General features: G+C 43.8%; 1 protein-coding gene across 1 annotated transcript; it reads right to left on the reverse strand.

Moving 5' to 3' along the window:
- Positions 1–7,135: 7,135 nt before the first annotated feature.
- Positions 7,136–11,802, reverse strand: LOC124681805 (ribonucleoside-diphosphate reductase large subunit-like). The gene is made up of 17 exons (XM_047216627.1): positions 11,575–11,802; positions 11,396–11,457; positions 11,224–11,311; positions 10,505–10,768; positions 10,171–10,411; positions 10,007–10,083; positions 9,508–9,678; positions 9,342–9,434; positions 9,088–9,237; positions 8,919–9,005; positions 8,678–8,842; positions 8,478–8,597; positions 8,160–8,362; positions 7,935–8,084; positions 7,696–7,843; positions 7,505–7,597; positions 7,136–7,409 (listed from the first exon to the last, which is right to left on the reverse strand). Exons 1-17 carry the CDS (start codon positions 11,800–11,802, stop codon positions 7,308–7,310), a joined length of 2,442 nt encoding a protein of 813 aa, XP_047072583.1. The 3' UTR covers positions 7,136–7,307.
- Positions 11,803–16,179: the final 4,377 nt, after the last annotated feature.

Raw genomic sequence — 16,179 nt, forward strand, 5'->3', positions numbered from 1 at the left:
TGCCGATAGGACACCCTGCCGATGTTGCCAGCGGCGCATCCAGATCAATGACGTCTTTCCCCTTCAACAACGAAACGCGCGTCAACTGCCATTTGGGGTTCTTTTTGAGCTTGTTATAGCAATGCATCAGCACAAACAACTTATGCCCGTCTGAGTTCTTCCGGTACGAATCCGTGGCCTTATCAAACTAACCAAAGGAAGCGCAATCATTTCATCGAACAAAATGTAGGCGCTACAGATTATGTAAGAAAGAGTCGTACCATTTGGCTGACGTCGCTGCTGCTGTCGGCTCTAGTCTCGATCTCGTGATGGAACCCATGGAATAAGTTCACCGACGTCTGGATGATGGCCCATCGCGTCGACGTTGCCTTTTGGCTCCTCTTGATTGTCACTTTGTTGTAGAAGTTATTGATCAGCTTGCGCTCATCAAACTCGGTCTTGATCCTCGCCCAATACTTCCCGTACTTTTGGTTGGCGCCGATGATGGAGTCATGACTCACCGTCGACCATGACTCGCACAGACATTGATCCTCCAGATGCGTCCACTTGGGGCCTTGTGTGCCCGACGCCTTTTTCTTCTTCTTCCACACGCCGTTCGCGTCAACCTCCACGAGATCATCGGCATCCTCGCCGGCAACCTCGTCATCCTCTTCGTTGCCGCCCTCTTTGTCCTCGTCCTCGTCCTCGTTGTCCTCCACCCCCTCCCCCTCATCCTCCTCGTCCTCCACCCCCTCCTCCTCCTCCTCAGCACCGGCGCCGTCGAATTCGAGCGGGTCCCCTGCGGCCAGTGAACGGGTCGCCGTCCGGACCGGGTCGTGGCTCGCGCTGGGGTGCTTGCTCGTACGCCGGGGAGTAGAATACGGCGTTGGGGTTGAAGCCGTCATGCGGTAGCGTATCCTGGTAGTGCGGCGACAAGTTTGGCGTCACGCACCCAGGAGTAGCGGAGGGGCCGTCGTTATAGAACCCGGATGTCGACGGAGACAACACTCCCGGAATGTACGCCGGCACCAACGTACTCCATGGGCTCGCGTTGTTGGCAGCGATACACCCGGCCAGCGTGTGTTGGTGTGCGCGCGCCGCCAACGCTAGCTGCGCCGCCCTCCGTCCTTTCCACTCCACCGTCGACATCTTCCGGCACAAACAGTCTTGATGCCACTGATCATCAGTCCAGCTTTCTGACTTCTTCTTCGGAGCCGGCATCCACGGCTTCGTGAAGGGCGCCTTCGCCCCTTTCATCTCATTGCTCGGCGGCTTCTTGGCCACTTTCTTGGCCATTTTTTGGGGGGCTGTCGGTGGCACCATGGATGGGGAGAGGGTAGCGGCGGCGGGAGGAACTGCGTAGCAACGGCGGGAGGGAGAAATGAATCAGCGGGGTAGGTCAAATGTGTTGGGATGGCAGAAATACGCGGCGGGAGAGGCACGATTTGGCGGGAGAGGGAGACGAATTTTTCCTATGCCGCTGACGCGTCGGTTCCGCTACTCTCCGTCTCGCTTTCGGTGTCCCCGAAGCGTCCCCGAAGCGTCCCCTGTGAAGCAGGGACGGGCTCGGAATGCCGGACACCATATCGGACCGCGTCGGACAAAAAACAGGTTTAGAGGACGCGACTAAAAACTTTTTTTATCCGGCGCACCTCAAATCCTTTGAGAGACGGATTAGAAAACGCAACTCTTAGTCGTCTTCGCTTCGTCCTTCTCCACATCGGCGATGTCTTCCTCGACCGTGGGGACCAACCCAACGACGGCAAAGTTAGTATCAAGCTCACAGCCCTCGTGCGCTTCTTTACCGGCGCACTGGACGTCTCCCCCTGGTGAGCCGCTGATTGTTTTATTTTTCTTTACTCTCTTTTCCTTCCACCATAAGATCTAGATCCACTGACTGTAAGTAGTCCTTTTAACCGAAGCATGCGACCAAACCACCAATTCTTACCGATCAATCGGTTGGTGTCTCTTCTAGGTCATAGCTCATGTCAAAATTTAAATTTCACAACAATAAATCTATAGCTCTATTTTAGATTATTCCTTTGACGTTGAGTTAATAATTAAATCCTCTACAACTTTCATGTCGAAAGTTTCTCTATCCAAAAAACTTTTTCTGACAACTTTTCAGTCAAAATAGTTAAAAGACCACAAAATGTTTAATCTTGTAAAATTTATAGAAAACAAATTACACGCCAAAAATTTGAACATGATATACCCCCTAAAATCACAAAAATGAGTAGAACGCAACTATAAAATAAATTTTTTACTTTGATAATTTTTAAAATATTCAAGTTTGAATATGATAATTTGAGCATTTTTGACATAACTCAAATTCTGTAAACCCAAATCAAGTGATTATTTTTGCAAATGAATCGTATTGATGCCCTCTGTCCACTTGAACAAACATCAAAATATTTGAAACCATTTGTAGATATTCAAATTCAAAGATGAGAAATTGAGTATTTTTGGCATAAAAAATACCTAAATCATTTTAAAATTATTCCTTTTACCCTTGGTTAAAAATAAGGTTATCAAACCAGTAACACCACTGCCTAAACTACATCAACCCTTTTGAGACTATTCAAATTCAAACATGAGGTTTTAAGTATTTCTATTATAGATGCATTTCATTAATTATTCTAAACAAGATTCATTTTTGCAAAAGTGAATCCTATAGTCAAGCCCATCGATCAAAACCATTTAGATAATTCCATCATATTCTAAGACTCACTTCTCCTCAAAACATTTTGACGTAGATGACATTACCCAAATTTCCAATTGAGTCAGTTCGGTAAGTTCTGATATAGTTTTCGTGTTTGCTACTTGTGTGTTGAGATACTATACACTATAGCAAATGTATTTGGCCTTGATATCTATCATGATCCTTGAAGTATATTCTCAATAGTGTTCATGCCTATCTAAATCCATTCCCTTGACTTAGTTTAAAACTATTCAAGTTACAAACGAGTAATTTGAGTAGTTCAATATATCATTAGTTCATACCCAATGCTATGTGTGATATTGTGCTACTTTGATAAGTGTTGTCACACTATGTAAAATTGTATTTGAGACTAGTTGAATGCTTCAAAGAAAAAATTTAAAACATTGACATGGCCATATCTTCAAAATCCAACCTTGGTCCAAGTTAATCCATCTATCTAAGAAAATCTTGAGTCCAAGCAGTCACCATCATTCTAAATATCATTCATACATATTCAACCTCATGCTCAATTAATCTTATTAGCTTATATTGAACTATTCAATTTACAAATAAGTTAATTGAGTAATTCAATATATCACAAAACTATACCCAAGCCTATGTGTAATTTATACTATTTTGAGTAATTGTTGTCACACTTATTCAATATTATTGTTGTTGCACTATTTGTCACTTATGTGATTCAATTCACATGAGCCGTTTCAAATTCTTTCCATGCTTTTGTCAAGCATAAAGATTGTTCAATTATATATTGGATGTTCCATTACTTTCTAATCATGTGACTTGCCATCCAAACTCTCACAGCCATATATATCTTGCAAGCCAAACCTCATGCCACACCTTAGTACCATAGAGCGATTTCCGACTTTTGTCTTGTTTGATTTTGTTATTGTTGTTGTTGATTGTTGTGTTTATGTTGTGCTATATATTATCTTATAGTTCGTGTGAAGAGCGACGTGTTTTGTTGAGAGAAGTGAACAACCTTCAATTACCAAAAAGGCAAATGACATTCAAATCCTACCCATTTTATTTATGCATTAGTATTTTTAAACAAGTATGCATGGTAGGATTTTGATTTCAAAAGTAAAGTATTTTGCTATGCTTAGCAAACCTAGTAGTGTGTAGACAATCTCAAAGCCTTGCTAGGATATTTAACTCTGCTTTGTAACATCAAATGCCAAATGATGTTTCATTGTTCTGGTTGCAAGTGTTTAAAAAATTAAAATTAGCAACCTTAATGAAACACCTGGGTGGAATGATTGATTGGTGGGCGGATACTCAGGACTACGTGACCTAGTGGTTTAACTAGTGGACTTAAGTGGGGGTTATCACCTGAGAGTTCGCAGCTCTACAGTGATCGCTTTTGACTGCACACATGGTGTTTCACCAGGGGATCGTGCGGGGGTTTACTACCTAGGAGGGGTTTTATGCATGTAAGTTCCACTTGTGGTTGGCCACCCATGATTAAATAGATTTCCAAGTCATCCATGTTTTAGATAGCTTCCAGTGCAGCCTTATGGTATTATAGGCTCTGCTAGGATTAATTAAGTTGTGAGGGTTTAACTTGTTGCTAGACAAGCAGATGTGTCCAATTGGGAACGGGTCTAGCTGGTATAGTTGAGTCCTCCTTTTGAAAGATCTTATCTCATTCTTCTCTTGAGAAGAATGGGTCATAAGGTGAAAGTGCACAACCTCTTGAGAGTTAAATCTAAGATCTTAGCCGTGTCCCCGGTTATGGACAATTTGAGCTCCTGGACAAGGAATGTATGAAAGAATCACATCATCTTTTCTGAATGTATTTATAATATTTGTATCAACCTTCTAAAACTCATGGTGGATGAAACCATGTGATTATTCTAAAAACCATGGTGAATTTAACCATGGGGTGATTTATAATGTCCTCAAGGATTTCAAAATGTTTTGTTTTAAATAAAATGTAGGATAAAATTGGCTTTATGTAAATTAGCCTAAGACTCCACAAGCCAAATATCATGTAGATAGTCATTTCACAATTGGCACCAAATAAGTGTCATTTGCCAGTACATCATCGTACTGATCTCCATTCGTGGGGTTGCATATTCAAACGTGCAGGATTTTCTGAGGAGGAGTAATTGGTAGGATCTCGAGTCTACATTCCAGCATGACTGCACGTGGCACATGAAGATGATGAAGGCTTATTGATGATTTTCTTTCCGCTGTGTTTGTTCTGAATAATTTACTTAAGATAGTCCATGTGACTATGCAATTTGTAAGCTTTTACTTTACCTTTTGGATCACCGACGTAGTAATTTGATACTATTGCAATGATTAATATATTTTTTAATGTGTGTGCTATCAATAATCCTGGGAATAGCACGATATACAGGTATCTTACCATTATTAAAAGGTAGGGTGCTACAAAATGGTATCAGAGCATAGTGTTGCATGTAGGATCGAGACCCTAGGTTTGGATTAGAACTAGGAAGACCCTAGGACAAAAAAAAAGTATCTAATCCATCTTTTATTAGAAAAAAATTGTTTGCCTTTTTAACCTCTTGTATTTATCACGTCCTCATCCTCAAAGATATTCCTCTTACCTTAGATGGCCTACCTCTCGAAATACATATGATGACCTTGTGCCAAAAGTGAGAAATTGATGCTCTACATGATATTCCATGACTCCGAAAGAAACAGTGTTTTGCAAAGAAGACAAATAAAGAACTTGAAGAAAGACTTCGATGCAGACTACACAACACACGAAGATACACCGAAGGAGTAGAATAAAAACTTGATGCATCCAATATAGAAATAGACTAGACCACCATTAGTTTATTTTTTTAGCGAACCAATGATACGTCTCAAATGTATCTATAATTTTTGATGATCCATGCTTGTTTTACACCAATTCATATATGTTTTGCTTACAGTTTGTTGCACCTTTTTTATGGAGAGACACCTCTAGTGAACGGTGGATCTCAGTCCTATTTCCTTTACTGATAAATTCAACTGCAATCATATTTTGTTTACTTTATGCAAATATCTCTTTCCATTCGATACGTCTAATCCTTTGTGTTCAGCAAACCGGTGAGATTGACAACCTCACTATAAGTTGGGGTAAAGTACTTTGGTTGTGTTGTGTGCAGATTCCACGTTGTTGCTGACGCCAGTAGTGCGTCCTGCCACTAGTTATCCAGCAACAACTTCAGAAGTCACTTCTTTCTCCTACTAGTCGATTAAACCTTGGTTTCTTACTGAGGGAAATCCTGCTGTTGTGCTCATCACACCTTCCTCTTGGGGTTTCTCAACCGTTTCCACAACAACTTCCAACAAGATTGTCTGGGGCCATCACTGGAGCACCATCAAGAATTGCTGGCGCCGTTGCCGGGGAGAAAGAGGATTTCTGCAAGGGGAGTCTCTCATCTCCAATCTCTTTACTTTGTTATAGTTTGCTTAGTTTACTTTACTTTGTTTTGTTTACTTTATTATATCAAAAACACACAAAAAAATTAGTTTCCTTTTATAGTTGTCTTTATATCAAAAACACACAAAAATTAGTTACTATTATAGCTGTTATTTCTGCTGCTTAGTTTTAGTTTTGCTAAAATGTCTAATCCTGTCACTATGTCGCCTGAGGAAATGATTTTCATTTTCAAGCAAGGGAGTGAGGAGAGTTCCAGGGAAGCTTGGTCTAGAATTAATAGTTCTTATGTTAAAACTAAACCGAGAATGACTTCAGGCAACATCGTGTTGGAAGTCTCGCTAGAGCGTTCCAGGGAAGCTTGGTCTAGAATTAATAAGTCATCGTCGGACAACATCGTGTTGCCAAGTCTCGCTAGAGCGTTCCCCAAAAAACTAGTCTCCCCTCATCTATACAAGTCTACGAGAGGCGGGGTTCTAGAGGTCTATTATCCCATCCTTTGATGTGCTTCGAAAGACGGGATGAGGAAGACATGAGCAGCATCGTAAAGTTTTGGAAGAGGGTAGTCACATATGTTGGGTCGCGGTGGCTAGGGTTCACGGATCGAATTATATAGTGCATGTTGGGTAGGTTGTGGATCACAGCCCACGTTCAATTAAACACAGCTCACGATCCATAAAACTAGAAATTTAATGAGTCGCAGAAATTAATTAATAGATAATTTTTCAAATGACGAGGCAGACAGCAGGAGTGCTTGTGAATTTCTTCTCTTCTCACTCACATAGTGGGTGCAGAAGAGCTCACCTTATAAACCATGAAAATTCCTGTTCATAAATCAAACATGTGCTTCTGGTTAGTTAAGTCACATTATCAGTGCATTTTGATTAGTACCAGTATAAACCCAACAATTAAGACTAATGAAGACCATTGCACATTCGTATGTATACGAAACAACAGGACAAATCAATAAAACAAACCATAGTACATATATATACAGCTGCAGCAGCCCATGTGTTTCAATGGTACAAATACAACACAGGCCAAAGCTGGCATCTCAGCGATCAAGGGCTGCACAGTAAAATAACTGAATCTTAACCAAACCCTACATCAACAACTCGTTTCTCACATTATTGAACTCCAAATGACCAGCCAGTTGGGTTGTGTAATGCTGCTATCTTTGAGAAATAGATGGGTGTGATGTTGTGGATGCATCTAGCTTCCACAGGCCAAGCACTCTTCCCGGTTGTTCAAGGAACAGACGACCTGTGCCATTTTGGCCTCATCATCTTCCTCTGCTGGTTTGACATCAGTGTCCTGCAAACAAATCAAGTGTTTTATAGTGAGTTTGTGTTTGAGAGGCTGGGATCGAAAGAGGGAACAGATGTGGAACCAAGGATTGAATAAAGTACCCCATTCACCTTCAAAAAGCCTGTATCCACTGTAAACTTGATAGCATCAGCGGCTGCACGTGTTCTTAAATAGTACATCCCAGTTTTCAGGCCCTGGCATTAACCAAGATTAGCTTATCAATATGGAGATCCATTTTAGCAAGGCAGGATATTTACTGCTGAAGGTTCAAAATTCAAATGATGGTTATTACCTTGGACCAAGCATGGAAATGCAATGAAGTTAGCTTCGCAAAGTTTGGTTGGTCCATGTGAACATTAAGGCTCTGACTCTGATCAATGTAGCATCCACGATCAACAGCCATGTCAACCAACGTTTTCTGCTTGATCTCCCAAACAGTTCTGGTGCAACAATTGAGTACAAACTTTTAGATATATAAATAGCAAATGTGTCCAATAGAATAGAAGGCAAGGGTTATGAACTACTACATACTTGTAGATTGCCTTAAGATCATCAGGGATTTCAGTCATCTTTTGAACAGAACCATCTTCATAAATAATCTTGTTTTTCAGAGCAGGTGTCCAAATGCCCATCTCAGTCAAATCATGGAGAAGATGCTTGTTAACCACCACAAACTCTCCACTGAAAGAAATGGAAGAAAATCAATTATATGCACATGCAGTTCAGAATGTGAGCACTAGGACTGCATTTACAAACCTTAAAACCCGTCGACTGTATATGTTAGATGTGTAAGGCTCAAAGCACTCATTATTGCCAAGAATCTGACTAGTGGAAGCAGTGGGCATTGGAGCAACAAGAAGAGAATTTCTCACTCCAACTTTAGAAATAGTCTCCCTTAAAGCTGGCCAGTTCCATCTGCTCGATGGCACTACATTCCACATGTCAGGTTGGATAATGCCCTGAAAAGAAAGTTGGTAAAGAACAATTTTTAGGAAGATCATACTTTCACCCAGTCATTTCGAACATTAGACTGCATCAGTAATCAATGAAAAGTATTTGTAGAGAGGGAGAAACCTTGCTGACAGGGCACCCTTGATATGTTTCATAAGGACCTTCTTTAGCAGCCAGTTCAGCAGAAGCTTTCAGAGCATGATAGTAAATAGTTTCAAAAATATCCCTATTCAACTGCTGAGCCTGAAAAGGGGTTTCTATTTGTTACATATCAGCTATAACCAGAAAGGAACAGGTGCCAGAGTTGATCTGGGAAAAGGTACCTCAGCTGAATCAAATGGCATGCCAAGTAACATGAAAGTGTCTGCCAAGCCCTGAACACCTATGCCAATTGGCCTGTGTCGCATATTGGACCTCTTTGCGGTTTCAACAGGATAATAATTCACATCGATTATCTTGTTTAGATTGTAAGTAATAGTTGAAGTTACCTGGTAAGACCAACAGTTTATTAGAACATTCATTGAAAGGACAGAAATGGGAATCTACAGTAGGAACTGAACAAACCTCGCCCAGCTTGTCAAAGTCAAAGTATCTATTTTGTGATCCATTGCTACCAACAAGCTTAGATGGATGGGACTCTATAGGGACACCCTGCAATACAAGTTTATCATAAGGCCCAAGAATGCAACCTAGGACAGTGGTCAAAATTCAGCCAAACACTGAGAATACATACCTTTTCCCTTACAAAACGTGGTAAAGCAATAGACGCTAGGTTGCAGACAGCAGTTTCCTCAGGACTTGTGAACTCAATTATCTCAGTGCACAAGTTTGAAGACTTGATTGTGCCCAGATTCTGCTGGTTACTTTTCCTATTGCATGTATCCTGCAGATAAAAAAGAGTGATAATAAATTCCTGGAACCTGATCATTGCCAGTATTTTAATCTGGAATCCAGACTCATGTACTCATTGTTTTGCTGCTAATGTACCTTATAGAGCATATAAGGTGTTCCAGTCTCTATCTGTGCCTTCAAAATGTCAAACCACAGGGACTGTGCTGGAATAACTTTCTTTGCCTTGCCCTGAAACAAGGAAGTAAATTTCTGAAGACTGTTCATGCTTAAGTCATATAGATGAATAATGTTTTAATCTTACTTCTCTCTCATATTTCTTGTACAAGTCCTCAAACTTCTCGCCCCAGGAATCAGCCAACCCTGGAGCTTCATAAGGACAAAACAGGGACCAATCCTCATTATTTTGTACTCTCTGCATGAATAGATCAGGAACCCAGAGACCAAAGAAAAGATCCCTTGCACGATTCTCCTCCTGTTAAATTGGCATTCGTCAGGACACCTTCTAGACATAGGACCCAGACAAAGCACATACATGTGGGCATAGTAAGTAGATAATTATTTAAAAGCTTCTATACTATGTCCAATGAACTAATTAGTATACCAATATTTATTACTCTTGTTTCTCGCAAGGGCATAAATTGCAGCAAACTAAGACTTCTAAAGGCGTTCATAGAATGCCCCTCTTTACAGCAAAGGAGTAGATTGCATTGACATAGAAAGTACAAAAGATTTTGAATGGTTAGAGACAGTTTCAAAGAAAAAGAAAAAGGTAATTAGATAATGTTGGATTAACAATTTACCTTGCCGTGGTTCTTTCTCAGATCAAGGAAATCAAAGATATCAGCATGCCAGGGCTCCAAGTACACAGCAAAGGCACCTGATTTTTTGGAAGATTGAATGAATTTCAGGACCCATGGAATCAGAATTTGTCACAAAATCTGTTTGATAGAAGAGTAAAACCTACCCTTTCTCTTGCCTCCACCTTGATCTACATAACGAGCAGTGTCATTGAAAACACGTAACATAGGAACAATCCCATTGGATGTCCCATTTGTTCCTCGAATATAACTCCCAGTAGCACGAATGTTGTGTACTGAGACACCAATTCCTCCAGCAGATTTGCTGATGACAGCACATTCCTTGAGAGTATCATAGATTCCCTCAATGCTATCATCTTTCATGCAGATGAGAAAACAGCTGCTAAGCTGCATCATGGAGAGTGAAACTGTAAGTAAACGATTTCCTTTCAGGATATTATCTCATTGAGATTATCAAGGGTGACATATTACACACGGTACCTGGGGCCTAGGGGTACCAGCGTTGAAAAGGGTTGGCGAAGCATGAGTAAACCAGCGCTGAGACATGAGATGGTAGGTTTTGATTGCAGAGTCAATGTCGTCCTTGTGTATCCCTACCGAAACTCTCATTAGCATGTGCTGCGGCCTTTCCACGACGTTTCCACCAAGCTTCAAGAGGTAAGACCTCTCCAAGGTTTTGAAACCGAAGTAGTCATAATCAAAGTCTCTGTCGTAAATAATCTCACTGTCCAGGCGAGAGGCATTCTGGAATCAAATGCCACGACATCAGAAGCAGGATAAGACACAACGTGTACTACTCTTTATCATGGAAGAAACAGAGCAGGGCTCATTACGAATTTAAAATATAGCACATAGTTCTATAGAGATTAAATACTACAATCGAACAGTAAATTCAGGGCAACGGTTCCTTTTGAATTGTTTGTCCGTAAATAATCTCGCTGTCCAGGCGAGAGGCGTTCTGGGATCAAATGTGACAACATCAGAAGCAGGATATCATGGAACAAACAGAGCAGAGCAGAGCAGTGCTCGTTATTTCTTATAAAATTAAAATACAACACATAGTCATACGGATATTAAATACTGCAAGTAAATTCAGAGCAACGGTTATTTTTCAATTGTCTGTCCGTACTACTGGTAGTAATAATCAGTGAAAAGACAGTTATCTTGAGATATTTTCCTGTCATAGAAAAGCTTCTCACCTTCATGATGACTTCGTAGATATCCTCTGCAATGAGAGGGGACATGAGCCCAGATCTCTCGTTGTAGTGCTGGTACATCTCCTTGATACTGCAGGTACGCATCACAAATTCAGAACACAATACTACATGAATCGAAGAGGAGGAATCAGAGCAATATCGGGCGTCAACTTACGTCTCGGAGAATGACTTCTTGGTGCTCTTGTGGAGGTTGGACACGGCAATCCTGGCGGCAAGCTTCAGAATAACACAGCGCGATATGTGAGGTTCATCATTCAGGCACATAAACAGGGGGGGCGAGTGAAGGGAAGAGAATAACGAAGGGATGGATCGGCGCAAAGGTGGTTATCGTACCGATGCATAGTCCGGGTGCGATGCCGTGAGCGCTGCGGCCGTCTCGGCGGCGAGCTCGTCGAGTTGGCTGGTGGTGACGCCCTTGTACACTCCCGCGCATACCTTCTGCGCGACGAGGACGGGGTCGCAGTGGTCCTGGCTGAGGCCGTAGCTGAGCTTCTTGAGGCGCGCCGTGATCTTGTCGAAGTGCACCGTCTCCGTCCGCCCGTCGCGCTTGACGACGTACATCTCGGCCGCGCCGCGCGTGGGAGAGGGGCCTTCAGGTGGTGCGCGCCGCCGCCGCCGCCGCGGTGTGGATTGGGTTAGGAATGGGGGGGTGGTTGGTGGTGGTGGTGGTACCGTAGTAGGGTTTGGGGGCTCGCGCGGGTGGGCGGGTTTAAATGCCTTCCTGGCGCGCGCGCGGGGCAGTAATTACCCGGAGAAATGCAGAAAATTTAAAGCAGATGAGGTTTTTTGATTTCAGAACGGGGCTGGCGCGCGGGAACGGAGGGCCGTTTTCCCGCGCGGGTTTTGGCGTCGCCGTCGTCGTGTTGGAAACGAGATGCAGACCAGGCGGGCGGGCGTGGTGGGTAGGCCCGTGGGGAGTGGCGGGAAAACCCAGGACGGGGAGCGTTTCGGGGTTCGCGCGCGGGCGGGCGGCCGCTGATTTTGAGTAGTGCGGCGTGGACTTTGGGGAACCCTTGCTATGATTGGCCTCTGTCCCCTGTCGACCCGTTTCTTGCCCGAGAAGATGGCGGGATGACCGTTTGGTTTGCATCTGGAGCCGGCCGCCGGGGGTGGCGATTTACAAAAAATGATTCTTTTAGGTAAAAATTACACAAAACGACCCTCCATGTAAACTATTTTACGCTTCTAATCCCTTCTGTGTGGCTCCCTTCGCAAGGGTACGTGCTAGCTCGAGCCTACCTGCCGACAATGTGTCGGACGCCACATAGACAGGTGTGGCGCCCTTGCGAGGGTTAGAGGCGTGAAATAGTTTGGCCCGGAAGGTCATTTTGTGTGAGTTTTTCCCACAAAGGGTTATTTCCGTGTAAATCGCCCTCGAGGGTCACATACGGTACCAAGGGAGTGTACGGGAGAAGGAAAGCCAGCGTAAGCAGATGCCTTTTTTTGCAGAAGATGCTGATGCAGTAGCAATGCAGCAAAAGAATAATAAATGCAGCCGGAAGTGGGTGTTTGGGCATCTGCGCCCCGTTCCTCGGCGCAGACGCTTTGAGGACGCCGGCAAATGGTGGCGGAGGCATCCAGGGGCTCGATTGCACTTCTTCTCTTAGTTTCAGAATTTGGCAGGCCTTATCCTCTATTTGTGGTTCTTTTGTGCGAGTGTTAAAAAAGGGCCTGTTTGTAAAATTGTAACCCGCCACGTGTCGGAATGAATGTTCTCCTGAGGTCTTCCTAACCCCTCTCCTTGTGCAAAAAAATAGCACTGTCGTCGGATAAGCACATGTGACGTGTTGTACTATTCTCTTTACACAAGTTCAAGAGTTTTCCACTCCCTCCATCTATTAATAGATGTGGAGAGGTTTGTTTAAATTCGGACCTAGACATAGTTTCGACATCCAAGAGGTAGTACTATTCTCTACACATTTCCGAATAATGGAACCTGGCACTGGTAGAAAAAGAGCCTTCCATCCGTCCCCATTAGTCCCCAAAATATACGAACCGTGACTAATGGGATCTTTAGTCGCGGTTCGGGAGGCGAACCGCGACCAAAGGCCTGGGCCCAGGGCGCTCGGTGGCCAGCTGGTGCACGTGAGGGGCTTTAGTCGCGGTTGGCCGTGAGGAGCTTTAGTCGCGGTTGGCCTGGCCAACCGCGACTAAAGCCCCTCCCCTATATATACCCGTTCAGCACACTCACTTAGCCATTTGGTGCCACTTTCTTCACAATCTTCACAAGTGGGTTTTGATTTTGGTTCCTCTTATGCACACAAGGTGTTCGATGAAATGCTCTAGAGATTGAAAGAAACATGATATGAAGTGTCCGAGCCACACTTGAGCTTTCTCATTTATTTTTCCTCGATCGCGGTTAGCAACTTGAACCTTTCATGTGTCATTGATAAAATATGCATGTGTGTAGTTCATTGTTTAATTTCTATTATTTCTAGCTAGTTAGTTTAACAAATGCATGATGGTTAATTATATACTTTATATAATAATAATGTAGATGAATCGGCAATGGATGTACGGTAACCGACTCTTCGGCGAGTTCACTACGGGTTTGAAAGATTTCCTCGTAGTGGCTAATGCGAACAAGCAGGGGGGTTTTGTTACATGTCCATGTGTTGGTTGTAAGAATCAGAAGGGTTACTCTTCCTCAAGAGAAGTTCACCTGCACCTGCTTCGGCACGGTTTCATGCCAAGCTATAATTGTTGGACCAAGCATGGAGAAAGAGGGGTTATAATGGAAGAAGATGAAGAAGGGGATGATTTCATCGATGACAACTATCTTGATCATTTTGGTGATACTTTCATGGAGGATGCTCGAAGGTGGGGAAGGTGAAGGGGAAGGTGAAGGGGAAGGTGAAGAAGAGGCACGTGATGAGCCCGCCGATGATCTTGGTCGGACCATTGCCGATGCACGAAGACGCCGCGAAACCGAAAAGGAGAGGGAGAATTTGGATCGCATGTTAGAGGATCACAAAAAGTCGCTGTACCCAGGATGCGATAATGGTCCGAAAAAGCTGGGCTGCACACCGGATTTGCTGAAATGGAAGGCACAGAAGGTGTAGCCGACTCAGCATTTGAAAACTTGCTGAAAATGTTGAAGAATATGTTTCCAAAGAATAACGAGTTGCCCGCCGATACGTACGAAGCAAAGAAGGTTGTCTCGCCCTCTAGGTTTAGAGGTTCTCGAAGATACATGCATGCATTAACGATCGCATCCTCTACCGCGGTGAATACGAGAATTTGAATGAATGCCCGGTATGCACCGCATTGCGTTATAAGATCGGAGGCGATGACCCCGGTGACGATGTTGAGGGCCGAAAACCCAGGAAGAGGGTTCCCGCCAAGGTGATGTGGTATGCTCCTATAATACCACGGTTGAAACGCCTGTTCAGGAACAAAGAGCATGCCAAGTTGTTGCGATGGCACAAAGAGGACCGTAAGTCGGACGGGGAGTTGAGACACCCCGCAGATGGAACGCAATGGAGAAAGATCGGCAGGGAGTTCAAAGATTTTGTACCGACGCAAGGAACATAAGATTTGGTCTAAGTACAGATGGCATGAATCCTTTTGGCGAGCAGAGCTCCAGCCATAGCACCTGGCCCGTGACTCTATGCATCTACAACCTTCCTCCTTGGTTGTGCATGAATCGGAAGTTCATTATGATGCCAGTGCTCATCCAAGGTCCGAAGCAACCCGGCAACGACATCGATGTGTACCTAAGGCCATTAGTTGATGAACTTTTACAATTGTGGGGCAGACCTGGTGTCCGTGTGTGGGATGAGCACAAAGAAGAGGAATTTGACCTACGAGCGTTGCTTTTCGTAACCATCAACGATTGGCCTGCTCTTAGTAACCTTTCGGGGCAGACAAATAAGGGATACAATGCATGCACGCACGCACTGCTTACATGGGACTGAAAGTGTACATTTGCCAAATTGTAAGAAGAACGTGTACCTGGGGCATCCTCGATTTCTTCCCAAAAATCATAACGTAAGAAAGAAAGGCAAGCATTACAACGGCAAGGCAGATCACCGGCCGAAGCCTGCGGAACGTGATACGTCCCAAACGTATCTATAATTTCTTATGTTTCATGCTACTTTTATGATGATACTCACATGTTTTATACACACTTTATGTCATTATTATGCATTTTCCGGAACTAACCTATTGACAAGATGCCGAAGTGCCGCTTCTCGTTTTCCGTTGTTTTTGGTTTCGTAAATCCTAGTAAGGAAATATTCTCGGAATTGGACGAAATCAACGCCCAGTATCTTATTTTTCCACGAAGCTTCCAGAACATCGGAGAGAGACCAGAGGGGAGCCAGGGGGCCCCACACACCAGGGCGGCGCGGCCAATGGGTGGGGCGCGCCCCCTATTGTGTGGCCCCACCAGGGCCCCTCCGAGGCTGCCCTTCCGCCTACTTAAGGACTCCGTCGCGAAAACCCTAAACGAATAAGCCACGATACGAGAAAAGTTCCAGAGCCGCCGCCATCGCGAAGCCAAGATTCGGGGGACAGGAGTCTCTGTACCGGCACGCCGCCGGGACGGGGAAGTGCCCCCGGAAGGCATCTCCATCGACACCACCGCCATCTTCATCAACGTTGTTGTCTGCTATGAGGAGGAGGGAGTAGTTCATCCCGGAGGCTAAGGGCTGTACCGTAGCTATGTGGTTCATCTCTCTCTTCCATGTGATCTTTATGTGATCATGAGCTTTGTGATCTAGTTAAATATCATCTATGTGCTATTCTAGTGATGTTATTAAAGTATTCTATTCCTCCTCCATGATGTAATGGTGACAGTGTGTGCATCATGTAGTACTTGGCATAGGTTATGATTGTGATCTCTTGTAGATTATGAAGTTAACTATTACTATGATAGTATTGATGCGATCTATTCCCCCTTTCATAGCCTGAAGGTGACAGTGTTCATGCTATGTT

This window comes from Lolium rigidum, chromosome 1 (genome assembly GCF_022539505.1).
Source record: "Lolium rigidum isolate FL_2022 chromosome 1, APGP_CSIRO_Lrig_0.1, whole genome shotgun sequence".
In the NCBI taxonomy this organism is placed as follows: Eukaryota; Viridiplantae; Streptophyta; class Magnoliopsida; order Poales; family Poaceae; genus Lolium; species Lolium rigidum.